This window comes from Nilaparvata lugens, chromosome 1, assembly GCF_014356525.2.
Source record: "Nilaparvata lugens isolate BPH chromosome 1, ASM1435652v1, whole genome shotgun sequence".
NCBI classification, from domain to species: Eukaryota; Metazoa; Arthropoda; class Insecta; order Hemiptera; family Delphacidae; genus Nilaparvata; species Nilaparvata lugens.
Window position 1 is genome coordinate 13,836,268 of NC_052504.1, and position 23,736 is coordinate 13,860,003.

Genomic DNA, 23,736 nt, shown 5'->3' on the forward strand with positions numbered 1-23,736 from the left:
TATAGAGATTCAATGTAACAGCTTATATGAATGCTATCGAAGAAAAAGGATGAAGAAATCAATTTTTATGAAAGAGAAGAACACATAAAATTGAGCTTGAAATGCCCAGGCTGAGTTTAACAAATTCAAGCTGCTCTATACATTATACATCAACCGAAGTCAACTGAAGCTTAGAAGCTTAGCAAGCAAGTCAGCTTTAAGCTTAGGTTGAATTTGACTGGAAATGCAGACAAAATTAGAGTTTCAATGTTATTCAACAGCCTCAATCTAGAATCAAATCGAGAATGGAAAAAGGTTAGAGCATTCATCTCCTTTCTCAGATAAAATTATCCTCAACCAAGTTATAGGTGCTTGGAGTTGGGAACAAAATAAAATTAAAATTTTTGTTAGCCAGGTAAAGTGATAAGGAAAATTTCAACTCGTGTCCTATAATGAGAGAGATTACTGTTAAATCCAGAGTAACAATCTTGGGACTCATGTGAGTATAGTTCTTGAAAAAACAATCAACATTTGAAAAAATCATCAATTTTCCAAAAATATCACACAAGAAAAACAAATTAGACTGTTAAATAATATGTGGGTTTTCAATAGACATAAAAATATTATAATGTTCTGTATATAATTAATCTAACGATTGAGGATATGGTAAAAAATAGGATCATAAATACAGGTTCATAGTTCATAAAGGATTTATGTATGAACAATTATATTTGATAGCAATGGTGAAAAATTATCCTTGTGAAGGTATCAAACCTGAGATTCTGTGTTGTTGTGAATATGATATTATGAGAGGTATATAAACCAAAGCGCATGGATGAAACGCTATGAATAACCGTAACAAAACAAGATTAAAGTGAGTATACTAGGAATGTAGTTTTGAATTTCTTGTTGATGTCAAATTTTTAGTTTTTCTTTGTGGAGAGTGAGTGAATGTGAACTTCATATTTAATTAAATGGCAAAAGAAACCAGTGAACTATTTTAGAAATTGAGACTAAATTTCACTTCTGAGAGTGCAATTGCGATTAAAGTCGAGGTGTGAATGATTGAAGCTTTGCGACGCGAATCGTACATAAAGTTTGCAGGCGTAATGTTGACTCTGATCAACAGCGGAAGATTTAAGGCAGTCCAAAAGTAGAAAAGTAGACAAACCTAGAACTAACGGCGGGGCAAGTGCGAAAATTGGGGAGGATGTGCTGCTTCCTTTCAATAATTTTGAAGTCGTTTGGTATGTTGACGCGCCTCCAAAGAGGTCATGCAAGCTAGTGTGCGCATGCGCTTTGAAACCAACCACCAACACCATCCCCACCAATCAACCACCCGTCCTCTCATTCAAGTCAGAATTTTGTTTTCGAAGATAAATTCAAAATACGACGCTCTGCAAGCCTTTTGAATCTTGTAAGAAATCCAAAACAGACAGACGAATGTCATTATAGACAAGTTGAGCAGAATTATCACTGCCATTGCGTGATAATGCGTGTTGAATATAGGAAACTACACAATATAAAAAGCCTTGTATCGGAGATTTATAAGCACAATGTCTTATGTTTTGAAAATGATCGTGCATGAGGACGCGCGTATGTGTGTTGTGAACTAGCCGAGAAGCTATTTTAGGAATCTGCAAATTACAACGTTTTTGAAGAGGAAAGTCTACACTGGCAGAATATATATGGGATACTTCACAGTAATTGGGCAGCTTATTCTTCTTTGAGTTACAGATTACAACAATTCAAGATTGTGGAAAGTATTTGGCAGCCACTGTGGGAATACAACTTTGGAGAATTCCGCAGTATAATAAAGTAGAAAATGGATGACTGTTATAAACAAAGCTTGATAACATTGTAATACAGATGATGTGTAGCCTACTACTTAGATCTGAACAACCATTGAGAGTTCAAGCTCAAGAGACGCTTTCAATCAATCTCAAACGCCGAAGAAGTTAATAATTCGTTTTGAACTATTTTTCACGACACTACAGTCTAATTTTTGAATAATAGTTATTAAGAATCTGGTGTGGCGCACTCACACAACTTTCCTTGCCGTTATGAAAATTGATCACCTGACGCTAGTGTTCCCGCGCATCTCAAGTCTACTATTCAAATATTTGAGCCAGCTGGTGACAGGGCAATAACGCTGGAGACACACGAGGTCTGCTATCTCTTCATAGTGAATCATTTTAATAGAATCAACAGTTGCAAACAGTTTGCAATTGGATAATCACATTTTCTCGAATTTCGAGCTTATTTTTTAATTTTAGGTGAAAATGTTACTGAACATTGATTGTAGAGATTCTCATGCTCAATCTATTCCATTCGAAATTTTTTGTTTAAATTGTATCTGAAGCTTGATAATTGAGAATCTAAAATCAAACTTTGCATAGATGGGGCGGAGCTCCTGAAATTTTTACAGATATGGGTATCTGACTATTTCAGGTATAACTTTAATCAAAATCGTTGGAGCCTTTCTCGAAAAAATCGCGAAAAACCCTGTTTTTGACAACATTTTCGCCATTTTAGCCGCCATCTTGAATCGCATTTGATCGAAATTGTTCGTGTCGGATCCTTATATTGTAAGGACCTTACGTTACAAATTTCAAGTAATTGGGAGATGAGATATCGTGTACAGACGCACATACACTCATACACACACACATACAGACCAATACCCAAAAACCACTTTTTTGGACTCAGGGGACCTTGAAACGTATAGAAATTTAGAAATTGGGGTACCTTAATTTTTTTCGGAAAGCAATATTTTCCTTACCTATGGTAATAGGGCAAGGAAAGTAAAAACTAGTACTCACGAGTGAAGCGCTTTCGGATTTTTTAAAATCCGTGTTCAACACTCTGTTGTGAATGAAATTTGAAAATCCGAAAGCGCTCCACTCGTGAGTACTAGTTTTTAATAACTATTATTCAAAAATTAGACTATAATGTCGTGAAAAATAGTTCAAAACTAATTATTAACTTGCAGTTCGTCATGGATAGTGAAATAGATGAGTAATATTATTGACTTTTAAATGTATCTTCAATCAACGTTGTAAGATTATTCTTCTGAAATAACTTCGGAAAAAATTAATACATCAGTACATTGAACTGATCAGTAGCCTACATTAACCTTTTTTTATTTATTTCATGTATATTGAATTGTGCTAATTTGAATAAAATTGATTGATTGATATCCATTATTCATACATCATTGATAATTTTTGAGAAAAGAATTAAATTAGATGGTTTATAACATCTTCATGATTATCTCACATTTTTCTTTGATAGTTCAAATATTATATTATCAGAGATAAATGTAAATACAATGGCTGAAAGATTAACACTTTGAAAGAAGTTCAAAGTTTTGTGAATTAAAACCAAAATTACCAGTAGTACTGTAAAATACACCTAAATTGCTATTATTTTCATTCAACATTGCGAATACAAAGCTAAAAGTTTAGAAACAAAAATTTTGAGTAGGCCTAATGTGAATTCAAGACCAAAAATCCAAAGGAAAAAACAATATTGCAGGATAGTAGAGGATAAAATTACAACATTATGGATGAATTTCAAAGTAAAATTAAGTCACTTTGAATATAATGTTTTGTCAATCACTCTATATAAAAAACTGCAATAGATAGAGAAAATAATACATATCTTAGAAACATAAAAAATCACATCTATTCTATATTAATTTTTATTCTGGATTAATTTTGTTTAAATGCCAATGTAAACAACAATAAATTCCTAGTCTAAGAAACGCGCTCAAGGAACCGTAGGCCTACTGCTTACTCGGACAAATCCTTGAATGCTGCTCCAGTATGCAGTATATGGATGTGGTACCAGGTTCCCAATTATCTTTGAACCACAAATCAGTATTCTACGCTTCGTCAGTCATAGTTCAGAAGTTTCAAATAGTTGCGTCTTTTCATCATACGATTTAGTTTAGAATTGTGAATTAATTAATTCGAACGAATGAATTTGTTAATGAGGGGCCTATCGAAGAAAAAAGTGAACGTTTTCTATCAATGACATTAGTTTGGTGGCTGTTGTATCCTGTCTGTGCATAGTCTGAATTGTGCTAGACGCGTCTGCTCCCACGTTACGCGATTATAGCTTATAGCGGCAACATTTATAGAGCGACAAAGGTAGTTTGATGAAGAAGTTAGCAGCGACAGAACCTGGCCCATTCCCAGCTCTAAAAATAGTTTTCATCTACTTTCCATTTGAAAGGGAGCAGACCGTGGTGTGACACCGGTCCAACTCCAGAGCTGCATTGGCTGCGCATGCGTACAACCCTGTCTTCACACGTGCTATCATTTAGTGACAGTGTAAATCGGGAAGCAACACAAACTAACTCATATCTGACACGCCGTTCACAAACTTATTGTCACGATGAAAAACTAGTTTGCATTTCTTCTGCTATAGTGAGGTCCACGTTATAATGGCAGTGTTTGATTAGCAATGGTATTGCTATCATTGTCTATCATTCAACAAAGCGGATAGTGCTATCTCTTTCTCGCTTAGCTCTGTTGCCAGATCGTCTTTTAACAATGTAAAATAATTAGTAAGTTAATCACCAAATTATCAAATCTTGATTACAAAAATTCATTATGAAATCATTGAAAATATGATTTAGTGCTTGATAAAATATAATTGATTATTTTAAACGAGAATGAACAGTTAATATTACATCAATGAACCTGTATCAGCTACCGTCTATAGAAGGCATTGACAAGACAGAGAATTGGCAACGTTTTTCTCCTATCTCTCTCCACTGCCATTATAACGTGGACCTCACTATAGTTGTGTTTCTATTCAATTAATAATTGATTAATACATTTCATATCGTCTCAATGAAAAACAAGTTTGTAACTTATTCTGTTCAAGATATAACTTCTGTTCGTTACATCTCTATTTGATTTATTGATTGATTGATTGATTAACTCTTTGGACGTGCGTATACACTGTTAAAATGTGTGGCATTAAATCATTTTGAATCTTGAAATTTGCAAGTTGCTGGACTGGATAATGAATTCATGAATCTTGGAAAAGATTTTGGAACCTCATCCAATGAAGAGAATCAAATTGTTTGGTTGCATTACTTCTGCTAGTTGTATTTCTATTAGATTAATTGATTGATTGATAAACTTCGTCAATAAACTTCGATTGATAAACATCGTCACGATGAAAAACAAGTTTGTAACCTATTTCTTCTGTTCTGTGTATTTCTATTCAATAAATTGAATGATTGATTGATTGATAAACTCTTTGGACGAGCTTATACACTGTTAGAATGTGTGACATTAAACCATTTTAAATTTTGAATCTTGAAGTTTGCAGGTTGCTGAAGTTGTCCATGAACTTATGAGTCTTGGAAAATGTTTTGAAACGTCATGAAAATCCAATGAAGAGAATCAAAGGTTGATTGGAAAGAGGAAAAATGAGAATAGTGAAGAGGTGGAGGTGAAATGTGTTGTAAGAAGTAAGTACTGGAAAGAGGGATGTAAAATGGTGAAAAAGAGGAATTGTTGAAAGGGGTGTAGAATAGTCAAAAGAAAGTACCGGTATGTATTTCAAATGGAGTCGGAAATCAGTTTCAAGTACATTAAATTAATGAATATACATTGAGAAAAAAATGTGATAAATTGGAAGAAATGTGTACCTGAAACAAGACATAGTAGATATAGAAGCTAGAACAAGAGTGGTGTACCTATTTTGCGATATTTTTGTTAAAATCTTCAAGCATTTTCCATAAAACGTTAAATATACTTTCAATAATAGTACTCATGTTAGATCTGTTCCCCGTGGATTTCAAGATAGGATTTATAAAGTGTGCTTCTTCCAAAAATGGCGATTTTTACATGAATAAGTACCGATACAAAGGCAAGAATATTTGAATTGAAATAAGTGAAATTAGAAGTTATGAATATAGGCACAATACATGATCTAGGATAGAATAAAATACACTATGAAGCATTGAATCACGGAGAAAATATTTCATGCTATATTTTTGCCATGATATGAGTTTAACAAGATAGATTCACCTTTAATTGGGTTTTAGAATGAAGTAAATATAAATAATTGAAAAAGAACACAGTTTCATTTTTGTCACATCTACATTCATTAGATTTGTATACAGGACTGCAGTTTTGTGTTGAAACCAACACATCTTCAGCTTTAGTGATGCATAGACACGCTGCATGTGTCACAAGTGAACATGGACAAGTGAAAAAGTGTATCGCTATGCATCACTACAGCTGAAGATGTGTTAGTTCCAACACGAAACTACAGTACTGTGTACAAGTCTAATAAATATGTGGATGTGACAAAAATAAAAATGTGTTTTTTCAATTATGGTGAAATTCCACAATATCAATTCTTATTCAAGAAATATAAATAAGTCATGTGAATTCTACAGAGTGATGTTTCTGTGTAGGACAGAAGAGAAGGAGGTTGAGCGTGGAGAAGAACGTTCATTTGGGCGTGGAGGAGGATGAGACTCGACGGAGCAAGTCTTTGGATGGCGAATCCATTGAGAGTACCAGCGGAACTACCGATCATCACCAAACACACTCAAAAGTACGTTAAGAAGTATCATAATAGGATAATAATCAAGTTTATCATGTTTTAACATTGTTACACGCTGTATTTACTTATATAGTTTGTTAGAATTTTGAACTTTGAAGCTAGTTCGATAGAAATTGATGGTTAAAAGATAAGACACTGAATTATTAAAAGATAAGACAGATACGAGGGACTCAATGATTCAATGATAAATACAGAGGCAATCGATACAGATTCAATGACTGAATGATTGATACAGAAATGAATCTCATTTAATTTCATCAATCAAGCTTCAGCCAGTTATGGTATTTACAATGTTTTATTTTTCAAATATGTTCTAAGATGCAGAAACTTATCTAAAGGTCTGGAAGATCCAAATAGTTTATATTACCCTTGTAACGAAAAAATAGTCTGAAAATGATTTGTTATAGGAAGAGACGCTGCAGGGGCCTATACATAAATTCTTGAATAGTTAAAATCTTGTATTTATTTTTGAGTTCGTTTTTTGGAGAATACTATTTGGAAAAAATAATAATAAGTATAAAAGGACCAATCCAAGGATTGTGGTGGATTCTAGATCATAAATTCCAATGTTTTGTTGAATTTAGTCTAAGGCTCAACTCATACTACCTCGACTCAAATCGTACGACTCCAGTCGAGGATACTACAGTGTATCGACCTTACGACTTTCTTACTCATTGCCGCTACTTCAGTTCCATGCTACTCCATTTCTAACCTCACATTATTAACATTAACCTCAAATACAAGATCCAATTTGTCACTTCTGCGCATGTAACAAATTTTATAATAATTATTATGAATATAATGTCTTATCTAATTCTTATTATTGTCTTATTATTGTCTTTCATCAAACATAACCTCCCTTTCATTGAAAATGCAGGGTACTACGCAACTCGAATCGAGGCTCGACCAACATGTCGAGACGCTCGACTCAGTCTCACAGTCGTGAGGTCGAGGAGACTAGAATCGACTGATCTGAGTGTCACCATTTGAAAACACATGCTGCGTCGAGAAGAGACTAGAGTCGTAGTCTCCTCTCGACTTGAGTCGCGTAAGTGTGAGTTGAGCCTTATTCTACAATAATCACCAATTTACTGACCAGAAACAAACAAACGTATTATTATTATTAGATAAATTATTTTAAAAATGAATCAAATTAATAAGTTATTTGAATATTAGATGAATTATTATGATTTTATTGAATAATTTATTTTGATTGAAGGAGAACCGATCGAGTCACATGTCACAGAAAGTGCATAAAACTCCGTGGAGTAAGGTGAAAGACATCATTCAAACTCGAACTGGAAGCATAAAAAAGAAGAAAGGAGCAGAAGCTGATGCCGATGAAGAGGGTCCAGTTGATACAATGGAGGGAGAAGACCGGGAATACGAGGTATTTCACCAAAAATCGTCAGTACTCTCTATTAACTCTTTCAACAATAATCAATAAGAATTGAATTAATAATTTCAAATATAGAATACTTCTTATAATTAGTATTCAAAGAAAAATTGGATTCATATTAGTTGATGACAATGATAAATTTATCTTTTATTGGAAATCTTGAAATTAAAGAATTTGAGATGCAGTATTTTGGAATGACCAACCAACCATCTTACCATATCTCACCGACTTTTGGATGTATCATGTTTATAGCTGTTTTAAATTGCATGTTTTTTAATACCGTATCAAAAAAGGAATATTAAAAACCCCAAAACCCAAACCACATGAGGTCCTCTATTCTGACAATGATGAAATTCTCAAACTTTATGAAGAAATAATTTCATTCAAAGCGTACCTCCTCAAATTGTTCAATCATTATTTTATAATACTCCATTTGGAGCGTTCGTTGTAAGCCTAGAGAAAATTAAAATTCAGATAAGTTCTGCTTGTATTCTTTATTTTGAGAATCAGATTTATATTAAAATCAAAAACAGAACAGATAAGATATTTAAAACTATCAAACACATACTTCAGGTTTAATTCACTACTTATGTGAGTTCTCTAAGTTCGTCACTACTTATATATCTTGAGTATCTTCTGTTCTATATTCCTTTATATTGAATGCAAATTAATCCCAATTTAAATATAATAAATATTATAGAAAATAGACTTCTCTGGGGGTAATAGCCTGCAAATTTATTTGAAATTAAATATTATTCATCATATTTTTACTACTTACACTTTTGTGTACATCTATATTGATTCTGTTTTGTAATGGTTTGATAATAATTATGATTGAATTCAATTTTTTAGTTTATTTTTGTTTTTCAATCATTTGCTTTGATTGAAATGATTTATCATTTATTTACTGATACATCATGGAAATTATAGGGAGAAAAAATAACCTTGTGCTATTCCTCTCCCAAATTTAGATAAGGTTACACATAGTCCGAAATAGTCGTGTAGCTGTTCAATTCAAATTTATATGAATTTGAATATTATTCATCCTATTTTTACTACTTACGCTTTTCTGCAAGTCTATATTGATTCTGTTTTGTAATGATTTGATAATCATGATTGAATTCAATTTTTCAGTTTATTTTTGTTTTGTAATTATTTGTTTTGATTGAATTAAATATTTTCAGTTCAATAACTTCGAATTTGTGTTGAGTGAGGAGGCTGCGGACGCCAACAGTGAGGCTACATCACTAAGGATGGCCAATACATGCAACAGGAATAAGAGGTTAGCGCCAGTGTTGACAATTACGCTACCTTCAACGGAGGAGCTGAGACCTCCAGACACCAAAGCTGGCGTGAGTCCGACACCCTCTATCAAGAACGGCAAACCGCCACCTAGTCCGCAGGTTGAGGACAAGCACAACAGGACCTTGATGAGGCAGAAAACGCTCGACGAAATGCCATCCAAGGAGCACTACAAGAAGCAGGTCAGTCCCTGTGAAAACATTTACAAAATTCATTAATTCAAATTTATACGGTATATAAACTTCATGAGCTCTTCTGACAATGTAATGACATTTTTCCGATTTAATAAAGAGATAATTTCCTCCATTTTTTTATGAAATTTCCATAAAATTTTCATTCAATTCATGATGTAATAATACTGAAAATCCTTGGATTTTCATGTCATTTACTATGAAAAGCTAACTACATCGATACATTAAATGTATTCAAATGGCATTCATTTCATGGACAAATACATGTAATTTATTCGAATATCATTTTTGGAAAGTGAAGTACTATGAAGATACTTTGGAAAGGAAAATTTTTATTCTTTAACAGGAGTTTCATGAGGTACTTGAGATTCTACAATATCTCTGGAGAAGTGACTTGTTCCATTAGATTACAATGAATCTTCTGTAATTTGTTTGCTAATATTATGTATCCTTATATTATCTTCGTAGTCTCCTTCTATTATTAAAATCGATTATTGAAGTCTCTGAAGTAAAGCAAATATAGTCGAGAGATAAATATTATTATAATTCTATGTAAGTGCAATGCAGTACTGTATATTATCAATTTTAATTAAAAAAGTACAATAATATGGATGTAAAAAATGTATCGTATCAATTTGTTGCGAATGAATATCGAGGCAAATTTATTCAAACAACTTGAGTCTTACTTATATTACATTTCTAGTGTTTTCGTAGAAATTATCAGAAAAAATAACATTGTGCTATTCCTCTCCCAAATTTAGATAAGGTTACACATAGTCCGAAATAGTCGTGTAGCTGTTCAATTCAAATTATATGAATTTGAATATTATTCATCCTATTTTTACTACTTACGCTTTTCTGCAAGTCTATATTGATTCTGTTTTGTAATGATTTGATAATCATGATTGAATTCAATTTTTCAGTTTATTTTTGTTTTGTAATTATTTGTTTTGATTGAATTAAATATTTTCAGTTCAATAACTTCGAATTTGTGTTGAGTGAGGAGGCTGCGGACGCCAACAGTGAGGCTACATCACTAAGGATGGCCAATACATGCAACAGGAATAAGAGGTTAGCGCCAGTGTTGACAATTACGCTACCTTCAACGGAGGAGCTGAGACCTCCAGACACCAAAGCTGGCGTGAGTCCGACACCCTCTATCAAGAACGGCAAACCGCCACCTAGTCCGCAGGTTGAGGACAAGCACAACAGGACCTTGATGAGGCAGAAAACGCTCGACGAAATGCCATCCAAGGAGCACTACAAGAAGCAGGTCAGTCCCTGTGAAAACATTTACAAAATTCATTAATTCAAATTTATATATAAACTTCATGAGCTCTTCTGACAATGTAATGACATTTTTCCGATTTAATAAAGAGATAATTTCCTCCATTTTTTTATGAAATTTCCATAAAATTTTCATTCAATTCATGATGTTATAATACTGAAAATCCTTGGATTTTCATGTCATTTACTATGAAAAGCTAACTACATCGATACATTAAATGTATTCAAATGGCATTCATTTCATGGACAAATACATGTAATTTATTCGAATATCATTTTTGGAAAGTGAAGTACTATGAAGATACTTTGGAAAGGAAAATTTTTATTCTTTAACAGGAGTTTCATGAGGTACTTGAGATTCTACAATATCTCTGGAGAAGTGACTTGTTCCATTAGATTACAATGAATCTTCTGTAATTTGTTTGCTAATATTATGTATCCTTATATATTATTATCTTCGTAGTTTCCTTCTAATATTAAAATCGATTATTGAAGTCTCTGAAGTAAAGCAAATATAGTCGAGAGATAAATATTATTATAATTCTATGTAAGTGCAATGCAGTACTGTATATTATCAATTTTAATTAAAAAAGTACAATAATATGGATGTAAAAAATGTATCGTATCAATTTGTTGCGAATGAATATCGAGGCAAATGTATTTAAACAAATTGAGTCGTTCTTATATTCATTTTTTAGTGTTTTCATAGAAATTATCAGAAACATTTACATGATAAATGAAAGATTATCTAATAAACGGTAGCCTACAGAAGAAAACTCAAATATATTTCACATTCAATGTATCAGAGAAAGATCAGATAATATAAAATTCCAATCTACATTTTTTTACATATTTTTGGAAAAAATTATTTTGAATTTCCATTGAAAATCAGTGTAACTGGACTAAATAAGTAAACGGTATATAGTTCAACGTAATTGGACTAAATAAGTGAACGGTATATGAATCAATCATTACTTGATTATAAAACTGTGTATTCCACTTTTATTTGGAATCGCCCAAACTGTATGATCAAAAGAGGGGAAAAGAAAAAATATGAAACAAAAATCATGATTTATTTGTTTTTAGCCGCCAATGTTGTTCCAATAAATTTCTCAAAATAAACTTGGTGAACGAACTTTCTAGCGCACACATGTCATTTAAGCCAAGCTCAAGGTTCCTAGTCTTTTGATTCCTAGTAACTTATAACTCAGACTTTTCAAAATGACAATATTACTTTTTCAATTGAATGCCATTTTAAAAAGCCTGAAAGATGGACTGATGTTTCTACTGTTCACTGACAAACTCGATATTCGTAATCTCATCTATAAATCCCTTGCCCTTGCTTTTGAACTCACTTTAATTCATTATTTCGCCTCTTATCAAATTTATGCAAATAGTTATGGTGTTTCAATGTAAGTGTTCTACATTCACTCTCACTTAAAACTATCGAATTATGTGAGAATTATAAAATTATTGAATTATCGATTAAAAATTTTATAAAAAATTTACATGATTATCTACATGTATTGATTATTATATATTAATCTATTCTATTTATCTGTAACTTATAAAGTACTTTTCAAGTTTAAATGAAGATTTTGGAAGGGAAGTGGTGGATTTAGATTCATCAGTTGGATTATTGAATGCTATATAAATGTTATGTATCAGTAGAAAGTAGTTACACATATTACAGTATTACATATTTATAATAATTAGACTATTATCATCTTAATAAAATGTAATTCTTGAGCATAACCCAGTATTATATAAGTAGATAGTCCCTCCACAAGTTTATGAAGGGTGTGGTCTTAAGATGTGTAATATTAAATAATCAGGAATGCGCATTCGATAAAAATACTGAAATAGCTGTCATATCATTTTATAGGGGAAGTGCAGTACCTATTTTTATTTGTTCACCAGTATAATTTGCCAACCAGAAAATCATTGGGCCTACTACGAATGAACTTATACAGAATTTTTCTTCAAGAATAGGCTGAAAATACATTTTCTGATCAAGAAATCTGCTTCTGACCTGTATATCATATTTTATAATCTGACCTGCATTATTTACCTGAATCTGCATAATAGCATTGCTTGAGGTACTCTCGAACTGACGTTCTGATTGAGACGTACTCTAAACTTTATACTGACTGATTCTTTATTATTTATTTGATTTTCAGGTTTCTAGCAGTAGTGCAGGTACTTCACCACCAACTCCAAGGAGAAAATCAAAGTGGTCCAAAGTGAAGAACGCTTTCTTGACGTCGACGCCCTCTCCCGAAGAAATCACAGCGCATTTCTCCAATTCAACACCGTCCAGCCCAATTAATAAATGCACCAGCTTTCTCTATGACTTAGGTATGTACTTCAGATTGTACAATAAATGAATATTCAAAGATAATAATTGGATAAAAATATATTATGTTATGCACTCAACATTTTAGTAATTAATACATAACATGAATTTCAAACCCGTTCATGTTTCATAATGACAAAACCACAACAAATAAAACATTGAAAATTACATTAGGTTTACTAGCATGAACAATAATCTGTGCGCTAGCAATGAGCATTATCCTAGTGAATAGAGGAATTCAAAAACAGTTCATACTTCATGTAGACAAGAACACGACAAATAAAAATTGGAAAATGACATTATAGGCATATTAGCATAAAAATAGTCGGTGCGCTAGCAATGAGCATCAGCCTAGTAAACGAATTAATTCCTAAACTGTTAATGTTTCATATTGACAAAAACACAACAAATGAAACTTACTATCATGGGCAATATAGTTCACATATCATGAACAATAATATGGTCTATCATAGTCTGAACTATTATGGTATGTGCGCTAGCAATGAGTATAACTCTATTAAATAATTGAATTGCAAAGAATTTCATGTTTAGAATAGACAAAAACACAACTAATAAAGCAAGAAAAATGACATTAGATTTACCAGCATGAACAATAGTCTCTGCGCTAGCAATGAGTATTAGTCTATTAAATAAATTTGATTTTCAAACAAATTATGTTTCATATTAAGAAAAAAGTAGATGAAATTTATAGAAAAAATGAGAAATAACGAAAGGCTAACTAGTATGAAAAATAGTCTGTGGATAGCTAGCAATGAGTTGATTAGTGTACCCGTCCAATCATGTTGCATATTCAAATCACTAAAATTACTTTGAACATCGTTGGAATGTTCTGTATTTTTCAATGATCTGTTTCAGAGTCAGATGAGCTAAGCAGCAGCGAATTCATTGACGAGAATCTGCAGGAGAACAATGACAACGTGTTCATCGAACCCGCCGACGACAGGGGCCAACAGACCACTGCGCAGAAGAACCTTGCAGACCTGCATTTGCGATTCAGCAACGAGTTCCACCAGAAGCTCAGTGAATGGGAACGAATACGCAACTCAGGGATAGGGATTAGTTCGCCACCAAGCGCGGGCAAAGTGAGTGCCAGTGGACTGTCAAGTGGTACGTCCAGTGTGGGCGAGGAGGACAAGAGAGATAGAAGGAGAGCGGATGAGTGGGATAAAGCGAAAAGTTGCAGGAAGAGAGAATCACTGGCGTTGCAGCAGTTGGGGGAAGAGAATCTGTCACCTGATTTCAAGAAGAAACTGGAGCAGTGGGAGAGGATTAAGGCAGTTCCTGTATCACCAACACAGGAATCCACTCCACAACTGCAGTCGAAAAAGAAGATAACAGATTGGCAGCGGTGGAGACCTGGGAGTAGCAGCACAAAAAACGATACCCACAACGAACTCCCAGAAGAATTTTCCAAACGACTCCAGGACTGGGATCGGATGAAGCATGGCACATCAGTGGACTGCGACCCAACTCAAAAACCCGCCAACCGCACTCCAAGTCCCGGTGTGTCGCATGACCTTGTTTTCGAACACAAGTCGAGGAAAATACAGCATCGTCTCTCCGAAACTAAGGAAAAGTGGGCTGACACGGGACACAAAGTTTTGAAAAGCAAGAGTCATCACGAAGTGAAAGAGCTCGCTTGGCTGGAGAAGGAGCTGCACAAAATCGAGAGAGAAAAACAGAGGCTGGAAAGAGAGAGGGATAAATACTTGGAGAGAGAAGCAAGGTGAGTGAGTATTGATCAAGAACACTTAGAGACGTACATATTCTTGAGAGCAAACAAATAATTGCGGATTGAAATAAAAACACACATATATCATCAAATTCTACAGTTTGATAATATATGTGTGTTTTTATTCGATTATGGAACGGTTCTACCATATTGGCAGTGACTCAGTCGAATTTTTAATTGCAGATTGTTGTCAAGAATTTGCAAGTCCTATTGGATTAAGTTATAGGATTTCTACATAAAAATGTATAAATAGTATGGAATTGCTTGGCTAGAACAACAAGAACTAGCATTTTTGATGTCATTAAAAACTAGCATTATGAGCTATATTAATAGTTGTTACTAGCCTAATGGGTATGAAAATGTGAGTAAAAACAGCTTGAACAGGAGGATAATATTTTCAAGTTTCTGAATATTATTGTCATTTCTATGGATCAACAGTATTTATCAACCACATACCACATTTTATTCAATAACTGGAAAGTAACCCGTGCTCCGCAAGGGTTTTATTAAGAACTTGACAAACTGAAAACTTGACGTACTGAAATCTTGAAGAATTTAAAATAGGCCTATTACTATCCTCGGTAAATTAAGAATTTATGCTAATTTCAAGTTAAACAGTCCAGTAGTTCAGACGTGATGATGCGTCATTTGTGAATTTCCCATCCTGTATAAGCCAGTTCTTTCCTTTATTATATCAACTTTTTAGTGTTTATGTTTTGTGTTTATGTTTAGTGTTATATAACTTTTTATTTTTGTCGAAGACTACAGAAAATGAGACGGGCCATCGGTTCAACTCAACAGAAACAAGAAGTTGTCATTCCAACATCCACCGGAGTATTCCGCTTCGAAGGCATTTCGCAAAAATTCACCAAGAAATTGTATGAATGGGAGAAAGCGAGAGGAATCGGCCCCGAAGCTTCCACTATAGCTTTGCTAGATCCCGGATATAAACCTCAGAGTGGGGAATCCATTTCAGGTAGGCCTAAATCAAGTATTCTATCTGCACTATATTTTTTCTGATTGTGATGCCCACATGCCTCTAGACTTAAGCGTGGGTAATGAGACGAATGATTTCATTGAAAGAAATTTCAAAGAACTTTCACTAAGAAAATTAATTGTTGGATAAATCAAACAATATTGATTACAAAAGCTCAAATTGATAGATCTGCCAATCCAATTGAGAAACTAAGGACAGGGCAGATTAATAGCTTTAGTGACAGTTATCTTTCAATAAATAAATATTATTAACAACGACATTGCATTAAGATTGAATCGAGAGGGCAGATGAGGTGCCTTCAAATATGATGACCTCTATATTGAACATCTAATGAGCAGGTTTTAGAAGGGATACAAAAATTCTACATAAAAGATAGGACGTTGTAACTTTTATGTAGATTCATAATCAACTACGTCGGACCGAGGCATATATAATGATTAGAATTGAACTTTCACTGCTGCTAAAAAAATTTTATTCATTTTTTTCTATTTCCCTCTCTTCCTCTCCTATTCTTTTGGTAGAGAGTTAGTGGGAAGGATACTTCGAATATTCTTTCCGAAGAATGAACATTGATATGTCCAAAGCTCCGCCAATTTATGTAGATGCATAACAATATTATCTATTTTATCTATAGTTATTACAAATTGCTTTTTTTCATATCATGTACAGTTCAATAATTATTTTCTTAATTTATATTTTGTAAATTCATCTATAATTTTGCTGTATTGTACGCTATTGTATATAAGTGTATAAACCAGTATATATTGTAATCTACATAAAGTACTCAATCAATCAAACCTTTTTCACTCCTTTTCATCATTTATTCATTACTATTATACCCTTAATACCCTCTATAAGCCTATCACATGGGAAACCATATTTGGCTAGGTATTTTTCCTCCTTTCATTCTATTCAGCACACCCCACCATGGACCCAGTTGATTTTGTATTTTGTTTGTAATGTTTTTGTATTTTAATTAAAAGTAAATTTGAATTTGAAATATCAACTGTTTTTGCAGGAGAAACCATAAAGAAGAATGGAGCTCTACTTCTGAGGTCAAAATCCATGGGAAGCGTGGTGGATATAGCTGGTGGAGGAGGTTGTCAAACATCTGTTATCACTCACCAGCCTTCCAGTCTATCACTGAACAACATGGAAGAAATAGGAAACACTCAGATCATCGGTCAAGGTATCATTAAAGCATACAAACAATTTTAAGAAGCGATAATTAATCAACAATTTGCATCAATTATATTGGTTCAAGAAATACCTACTTGATGAAACCTTTTAAAGTAAGTTATATAGGAGTTCCTTTCGGATTAAAAAGAACACTAACTTTAACTTTGCAATTGAACACATGAGTTAAAAGGTTTATTCTACCCAAATTAACAACAGCAGTTTTCACAACACATAAATCCAAAAAATTGGTAACTATTCTTATCCCAACAACTAACATTTTCTTCCTAAAATTGTCTAACCTGATTTCTAATATAATTCCTCCTGCAGTTTTCAAGACGAAATTTGAAAAAATAATGTTTGTATCAGGGAACGAAAGGGAAACAGGGAGCTGTTTGTATCTCACCATCAACGATTGATGTTAATTATTGAAAGATATATTATAAGTGTATATGGAGTGACATTGGGTATTACTGCGAGGCAGAACATCCGAAAGAATCTCTTTATTGATTCTTCATCAAAAATTACAATGTATTGCCAGGTCTCACAAGACTGCTATAGAGAGTCACAAGAATAAATGAATTGAAAAAGATATCAGATGAATTTATGAATGATGCGCCTTCTCTACTTGCAACAGATCCAGACTCCTGTTTATCAGACAAGGAGGAAGACTACGGCATGGATGAGTATGAGGACGGGGACGAGCCGGGGGCGGTGATAGTGGACATCGAGGACGTCGTCGAGGAGACCGCCTCGCCATTGGCCGAGCCACCCGCGGTCCACACTGAGATTCCCGTCTACTGCTACGCCCCGGCCGAAGTTACCAGGCTCATTGATTCTAGTGGCAGGTAATTATTGAAAACGTCACATGCAAACTGATTTCACAGTTGGTTCTTGACGAGAAAACTCTAATATAGATAAGTTATTGAAAATGCCTCATGGAAGCCAATTTCAATAATTTGTTTCTTGAAGAGAAAACTCTTATTGAGATCTCACAATACCAAACATGAATGTGATGATGATTCGCCAAATCATAGAAATGAATGGAAATTATAGAAACTTATTAGCTTACATGCGAAATAGAAAGAAAAAAGTGCATAAGCTAACATATTTGTTGAATAATACATGTAAAATGACTGAAAGTAAATTGAGTTCTGTCATCTTCTTGCAGTGAAAATGAGTTGTCAAACGAGAACGTACAATCCAGCTACTGCATATTACAAGAGAATATAGACTTATTAGATGAACTGAAGAAGAAAGAAGATATTTGCAGGTAAGCTCAGAGTTTACATAGTAAGAACTTCAATAAAATGGATACATCCTGATGGAAATTTTGTCTAGACTGGAAATCTTTCAATTTTAAAACATTGTTACAGCTTTATTGGAATTATTCATTTCTATTTATTATTTTGCTGAAAGGTTCAATATCGAATCAATTTAATTTGTAGAAGAATTTTTTATATTTTCAATGAGCAATAACACACATTTTTACTGAGATATACGTAGTTTGTAAATGTGAATGCGATTTATTTAACAAAGTCTTGACTGAAGACATTCAATTATTAGAAAAGTATCAATCATATAAATACAAAAGTTTATTTATTATTTTTAACAAGTATTTTATTTATATATCAATGTAACTGTGAAGTCTCAACTTAATTTTATTGATTTATTTATTCGGCACGTGCAATCAAGTGACAATGAAGAAACATGGATCCTCAATCCATTCAGTTTGATTGTGCATTATAACTCTTACTAGTTAGGAATAGAAGTATTAATGCTATTATTGTTCAATTTATTATTTTTTAGTAAGGAATGTTCTTTATATGAATTGATTGTGGTGAATTGCATTTGTATTGTATAGTTAAATGTTTGTACCTACTTTGTGGAAATAAATTTGAATTTGAAATCATTGATAAATAGTAGGATATTGGTTTGAGAAGTTTTTGATTCATAATTTAGCAGTTAATTATATTGAACAATTATTTTACTTTTGTTTTTACTTTTTCAGGAGAATTGAAATTCGAATGGAAAATATAGAGGAAAAAATGCAAAGTACAGCCAACTACCGGGAGAAAAAGCTTGGTAATTTGAATTCTCAGGTTTCAAATGAATGTGTGGATTTTAAATATTATAGAATTTGAAAGAGGAAATTTCTTGACTGTAAATGGCATATTATATTGAACAAATTTCTCATGAAAAAAATAAATATTATAATAAACATTTGAAAATAATTGTGAACATTCATCTAATGGGGCCCTAGCAAATGAATGATTCTCTGTTCTCTATCATATTAATTTATTCACGAAACATACATACCTTAAACTATCACTTGAATCAATAATATATTATTCGAAATCCATTTTTTTCTATTTAGTTCGTTTCGCCTTGATTGCAGAGAGTTTGAGTATGGATGAACAAAACATGGATAAAGTCCAATGTGATCCTGGACAAGGTGAAGTTGCTGAGATGCATGACATCAAATCACAGTTGAAAATTCTTGACGATGATCAAGAAGCACTGAAACAAGAGGAGGAAACGTTACAGGTTAGCAACATTCATTTTACAAGAATTCATATCAACTAATAGACATTAAATATACAAAATAAACTAAATGAGGAGTCCAATTACAAAGATGGCCAACTCCATTTCTTGAAATTTTCCAACAGAGGCCAAAAACTGATTTTAATGTTCTCCATCATAATATAAAGTTGATTATTTTTCTATAGAACCTCATATTTGGAACCTCAAATATATTTTTTTCATATGTTCACAAATATGAATGGAATATAATATATAAAGCAGCAATTTTTAACATACAACATGAATAGTTTCTGTAACAGTTCACATGGACAGGATTACCTCGAAAAATAATACTAAGAACATTACAAATTCTGTTCACTGGAGATGAACATGTAGATTGACTGTCATTTTCTTTCAAATGAAATGAGATAGATCAGATTCTTTATCAAAACATACTACTGTACATAGAATATCTAGAAAGTGTTCTCGAACTTAGCCAACACACAAGTAAATACTAAATCGAATACAGATAATTTAATAAGCAGCTCTAATGTTGTAGATGTCCATAATTATATTAGTCTATCACAATGCCATGAAAAATTTGATTTTGATGTAGGTTAGTTATTGATACTGTTGTATTATTATATAACTTTAACGTGAAAAACACTCACATTCTTTGGTGTGGCGACGACCGTTTCGTGCTGGTATTGCACATTGCCCAGGTTTGGAACCAGGTTTGGCTTGAAAATGTGCAAAACCAGCACGAAACGGTCGTCGCCACACCAAAGAATTTGAGTGTTTTTCACGTTAAAGTTATATAATAATACAATAGTGATAATTCCAGTGAAAACAATATGGGTTACCATATTGTGTTTATTACAGTACTCTTTCGTGGAGCACAGTGAGCAGCAAGCAATGCTGGCACAAAGCCTAGTTGACAACATGAGACAACTGCAGGAGGTGAACAATTGCATGTCTTCCAAGCAGGAACCTCCCGACTCCCCAAGGAGGAGCTCTGACGATCGTCAAGAGGAAGCTCTATCCAAAGTTCAAGATCTCACAGGCCAGCTACTCACAATGGTACAGTTACTTTGAAAAATAGAACTCAAGTTATATAATAATTGTGAAAAATAAAAATTTACTATGTTAATATCTAGTTGTTGCAGTATTGAAACTTGGATTTATTTATTTGCGGAAAGAAATGTGTACGAACAGCATAAATTTAATACAAATTGTATATAAAATATATCATACAAACTGAACTGCAGGTAAAACCTTCTGCACTGTCAACAAATGAACACCTTGAGTGTTGGCAGTAAGTCACAGAAAGTCACTCGAATAAAATTAAAATTTTTATAATATATTTCACATGATGGAAGATATTTCCATACACAGACATAATCGAATAGTCTAGTTTTAATTGTATCAATCCCAGAAGTGATAATTGAAAATAACAAATGTTTGTTTAGAATATAATAGCTGGAAGCTTTAATACTCTATTAGATAACCCACGTACATTATTGTATTAATTCTGTTACGATTTATCACATCCCATTTCTTGATAGAAACAATAGAATGGTAAAAAATTTGATGATCGAATTTTTATATTAAAAATCTAGAGACAAATTTGGTTGGAGAAATACAAATTCAATAATTTATAGGTTGATACAATACTATTATGTTCAAATAGAATGTAGTAGTATAAGAAACATTACTAATGGGGAATTCGAAGAATGGAATTTGTTTAATTGTGATTATTTTTAATTGTGCTTAGTTGAAATAGCTTTCTTAGTTGAAATAGCTTTATATAAAATATGAGATTTGTATTGATATAATAAGCGTTTTGTCATTTAAATTACAGTAAATTTATTCATATTATTTATTTATTTACAACAATATGGGAGCACACGCGAAAATCCCAAAAATTGCTCCTCAATCAAGAAAAACGATAATAAGTGTCTATGAATGAATATTGATTTTTTTCATCTTCATACTGTAGCTCAACTATAAATAACATCATTAATTAACGATGATATAGTTTGGGGTACGTTTAAATAGATAGTTTTCAATTACATATATCAATAAAATTTATAGATTTTAGCGTATCATAATTGAATATTAATTTTCTCAGGCGGAACGCTTAGAGGAAATTGTCGGGGAGAGGAACAAGGAAATTTCAAGGCTGAGGGAAACAGTATCTCTAAATAGTGCAAGACGACCATATCTGTCTAAACATTCTCTCTCTACAGATTCCATTACTGTGAGTATGAGTGAAATTATGATATTTATCTCTTTGTCTGTCTCGTATCTATCTGAACATTCTCTTTCTAAAGATTTCATTACCGGGAGTAAGATGTTGAGATTTGTCACAGACATTGATTAAAACTCGTTACATTAAGGGCCGGATTCCGAGCTCAGGATTTAGCTAAGTTCTAGACTTTAAACAGCTGGAGTCAGAAAATTGGCTTTCCGGAAATTGGCTTTGTAGTCGCAGTCCACGTTTAAACTAAATTTCGAAAAGCTAGAATATTGAACACAAAATAGAATAAAGAAGAAGTACCTAGTGTAAAGTTTCAGCTATTTTGAATTATTTAGGAATGTTTCATTTCTTAAAGGAAAAATTTCCAATTATAGAAATGAGAAAATAAAGATTATCATGAAAACTGCGACTACACCCCGTTTCATAAAGGCAATTTTCTGACTCCAGCTGTTTAAAATCTAGAGCTTAGCTAAATCCCGAGCTCGGAGACCGGCCCTTAATGTTGATAGTGATTAATGAGTTTTAATCAATGTCTGTGACAAATCTCAACATTTTACTCCCGGTAATGAAATCTTTAGATTTAGAATTCCCTAGAATTCATAAAAATGTTCAGTATGTTCTTTCTACGGAAGAACATCTACAAGTCTTTCAAAAAAATGTGGAAAAGTCAATAATTGATTAGTTTAAATCTTGGGAAATCAGTATATTAGTTGAAGGAATGCTCGCAAAGTGATTCAATCAAAGAGGAAGTAGTTAGTACTGTCTGAATGTTGAGCAATTATAATTATTGAGAACTACATCAAGACCATGAACATAAGTGAGAATTGAATGTCGTATCCCATTGATTCACCTAGCCTACCTATATGAAATCATATTTAGAATCATCAAATATATCTGTACTCGAAATCATAATTTATGAACGACTCTGTTGTTAATTATTCATTGATACTAAATAATAAAAAATGAGGAATATGCAATTCATAACAGGAATACTCACACAACATTGTGACACAATCCATGTTTTATGCTTCAATCTCAAGTGTTGACTGGTAGGAGATGTTATTACAATATTGAACTACTGTTTTTCCAACTTCAGCATCATTTCTTCACTTGAAGTTTACATAAATTTCTTCATTTCGCCTCTCCAAATGAGCCCAATTAGGCAGACTCAATTCATTTCGCAGGTAAAATGAATCCAACTGCAGAATGGGAAGCCAATAAACTGTAATCAAAATATGAAAAACAAATAATAAGGGGCAATAAATAATCTATTACTTGAAGAGTTCTTGGTAATTATATTCATATCAAATAAGATATTGTTCACAACATCATTAATCTATTATTGTTGTTGTTTCTTGTAAATTTGCATATTCAATTCTGCTAATCATGAAATTTACTATCATAGATAACTCAATTCCCAACTCAGTACATTATTTTGTTACAGATGCCACCTACATCTAGTTCTTCAATTGGTAGACTACCCCGACAAAGTTCAGAGGAGTTGAGTCAATTGCCGACTATGCTCACCAGCAAAGTTCTCGAGCTCAAACGAGGACTCACCTACCTCTGCGCAGTATCAGGTAAAATAATATTTTGTAGATTTACTAATACCTACTATGATATACAACAGATTCAAGAATATTCTTTTTTGGAACTTCTTGGAAATTACACGCGTGTTCTGCATTGTGTCTCAAACTGAATTGATTTTACAAATTTTGAAGCCTGGTTGAAAATATATACTTTCTTGGAAGTTGTTGAGAAATCTATCTGTCTTAAAACGGAGTTAGATTTTATCAATTTTAAAGCCTGATCAAAACTGAAGTGATAGGCGAATTGAATATAAAACATACATTGAAATTGTGAAGATACAGTACTTACCAATTGTTTTGATGGAAGATGTTTCAGCAGCAATTTCT

At 32.8% G+C, this 23,736-nt stretch overlaps 1 protein-coding gene across 1 annotated transcript in view; it reads left to right on the plus strand.

The window, feature by feature from the left end:
* The window catches only part of LOC111044420, a 36,990-nt gene that overhangs the window by 8,795 nt on the left and 4,459 nt on the right, over positions 1-23,736 (plus strand). Inside the window, exons 2-17 of the mRNA XM_039419880.1 lie at positions 6,425-6,567; positions 7,796-7,966; positions 9,160-9,469; positions 9,875-9,891; positions 10,442-10,741; positions 12,936-13,113; positions 13,988-14,858; positions 15,626-15,840; positions 16,880-17,050; positions 17,675-17,885; positions 18,209-18,310; positions 19,049-19,122; positions 19,436-19,584; positions 20,443-20,640; positions 21,692-21,820; positions 23,265-23,400. Coding sequence (XP_039275814.1) covers positions 6,425-6,567; positions 7,796-7,966; positions 9,160-9,469; positions 9,875-9,891; positions 10,442-10,741; positions 12,936-13,113; positions 13,988-14,858; positions 15,626-15,840; positions 16,880-17,050; positions 17,675-17,885; positions 18,209-18,310; positions 19,049-19,122; positions 19,436-19,584; positions 20,443-20,640; positions 21,692-21,820; positions 23,265-23,400 — 3,375 coding nt within the window. The remainder of the gene's footprint in view (positions 1-6,424; positions 6,568-7,795; positions 7,967-9,159; positions 9,470-9,874; positions 9,892-10,441; positions 10,742-12,935; positions 13,114-13,987; positions 14,859-15,625; positions 15,841-16,879; positions 17,051-17,674; positions 17,886-18,208; positions 18,311-19,048; positions 19,123-19,435; positions 19,585-20,442; positions 20,641-21,691; positions 21,821-23,264; positions 23,401-23,736) is intronic.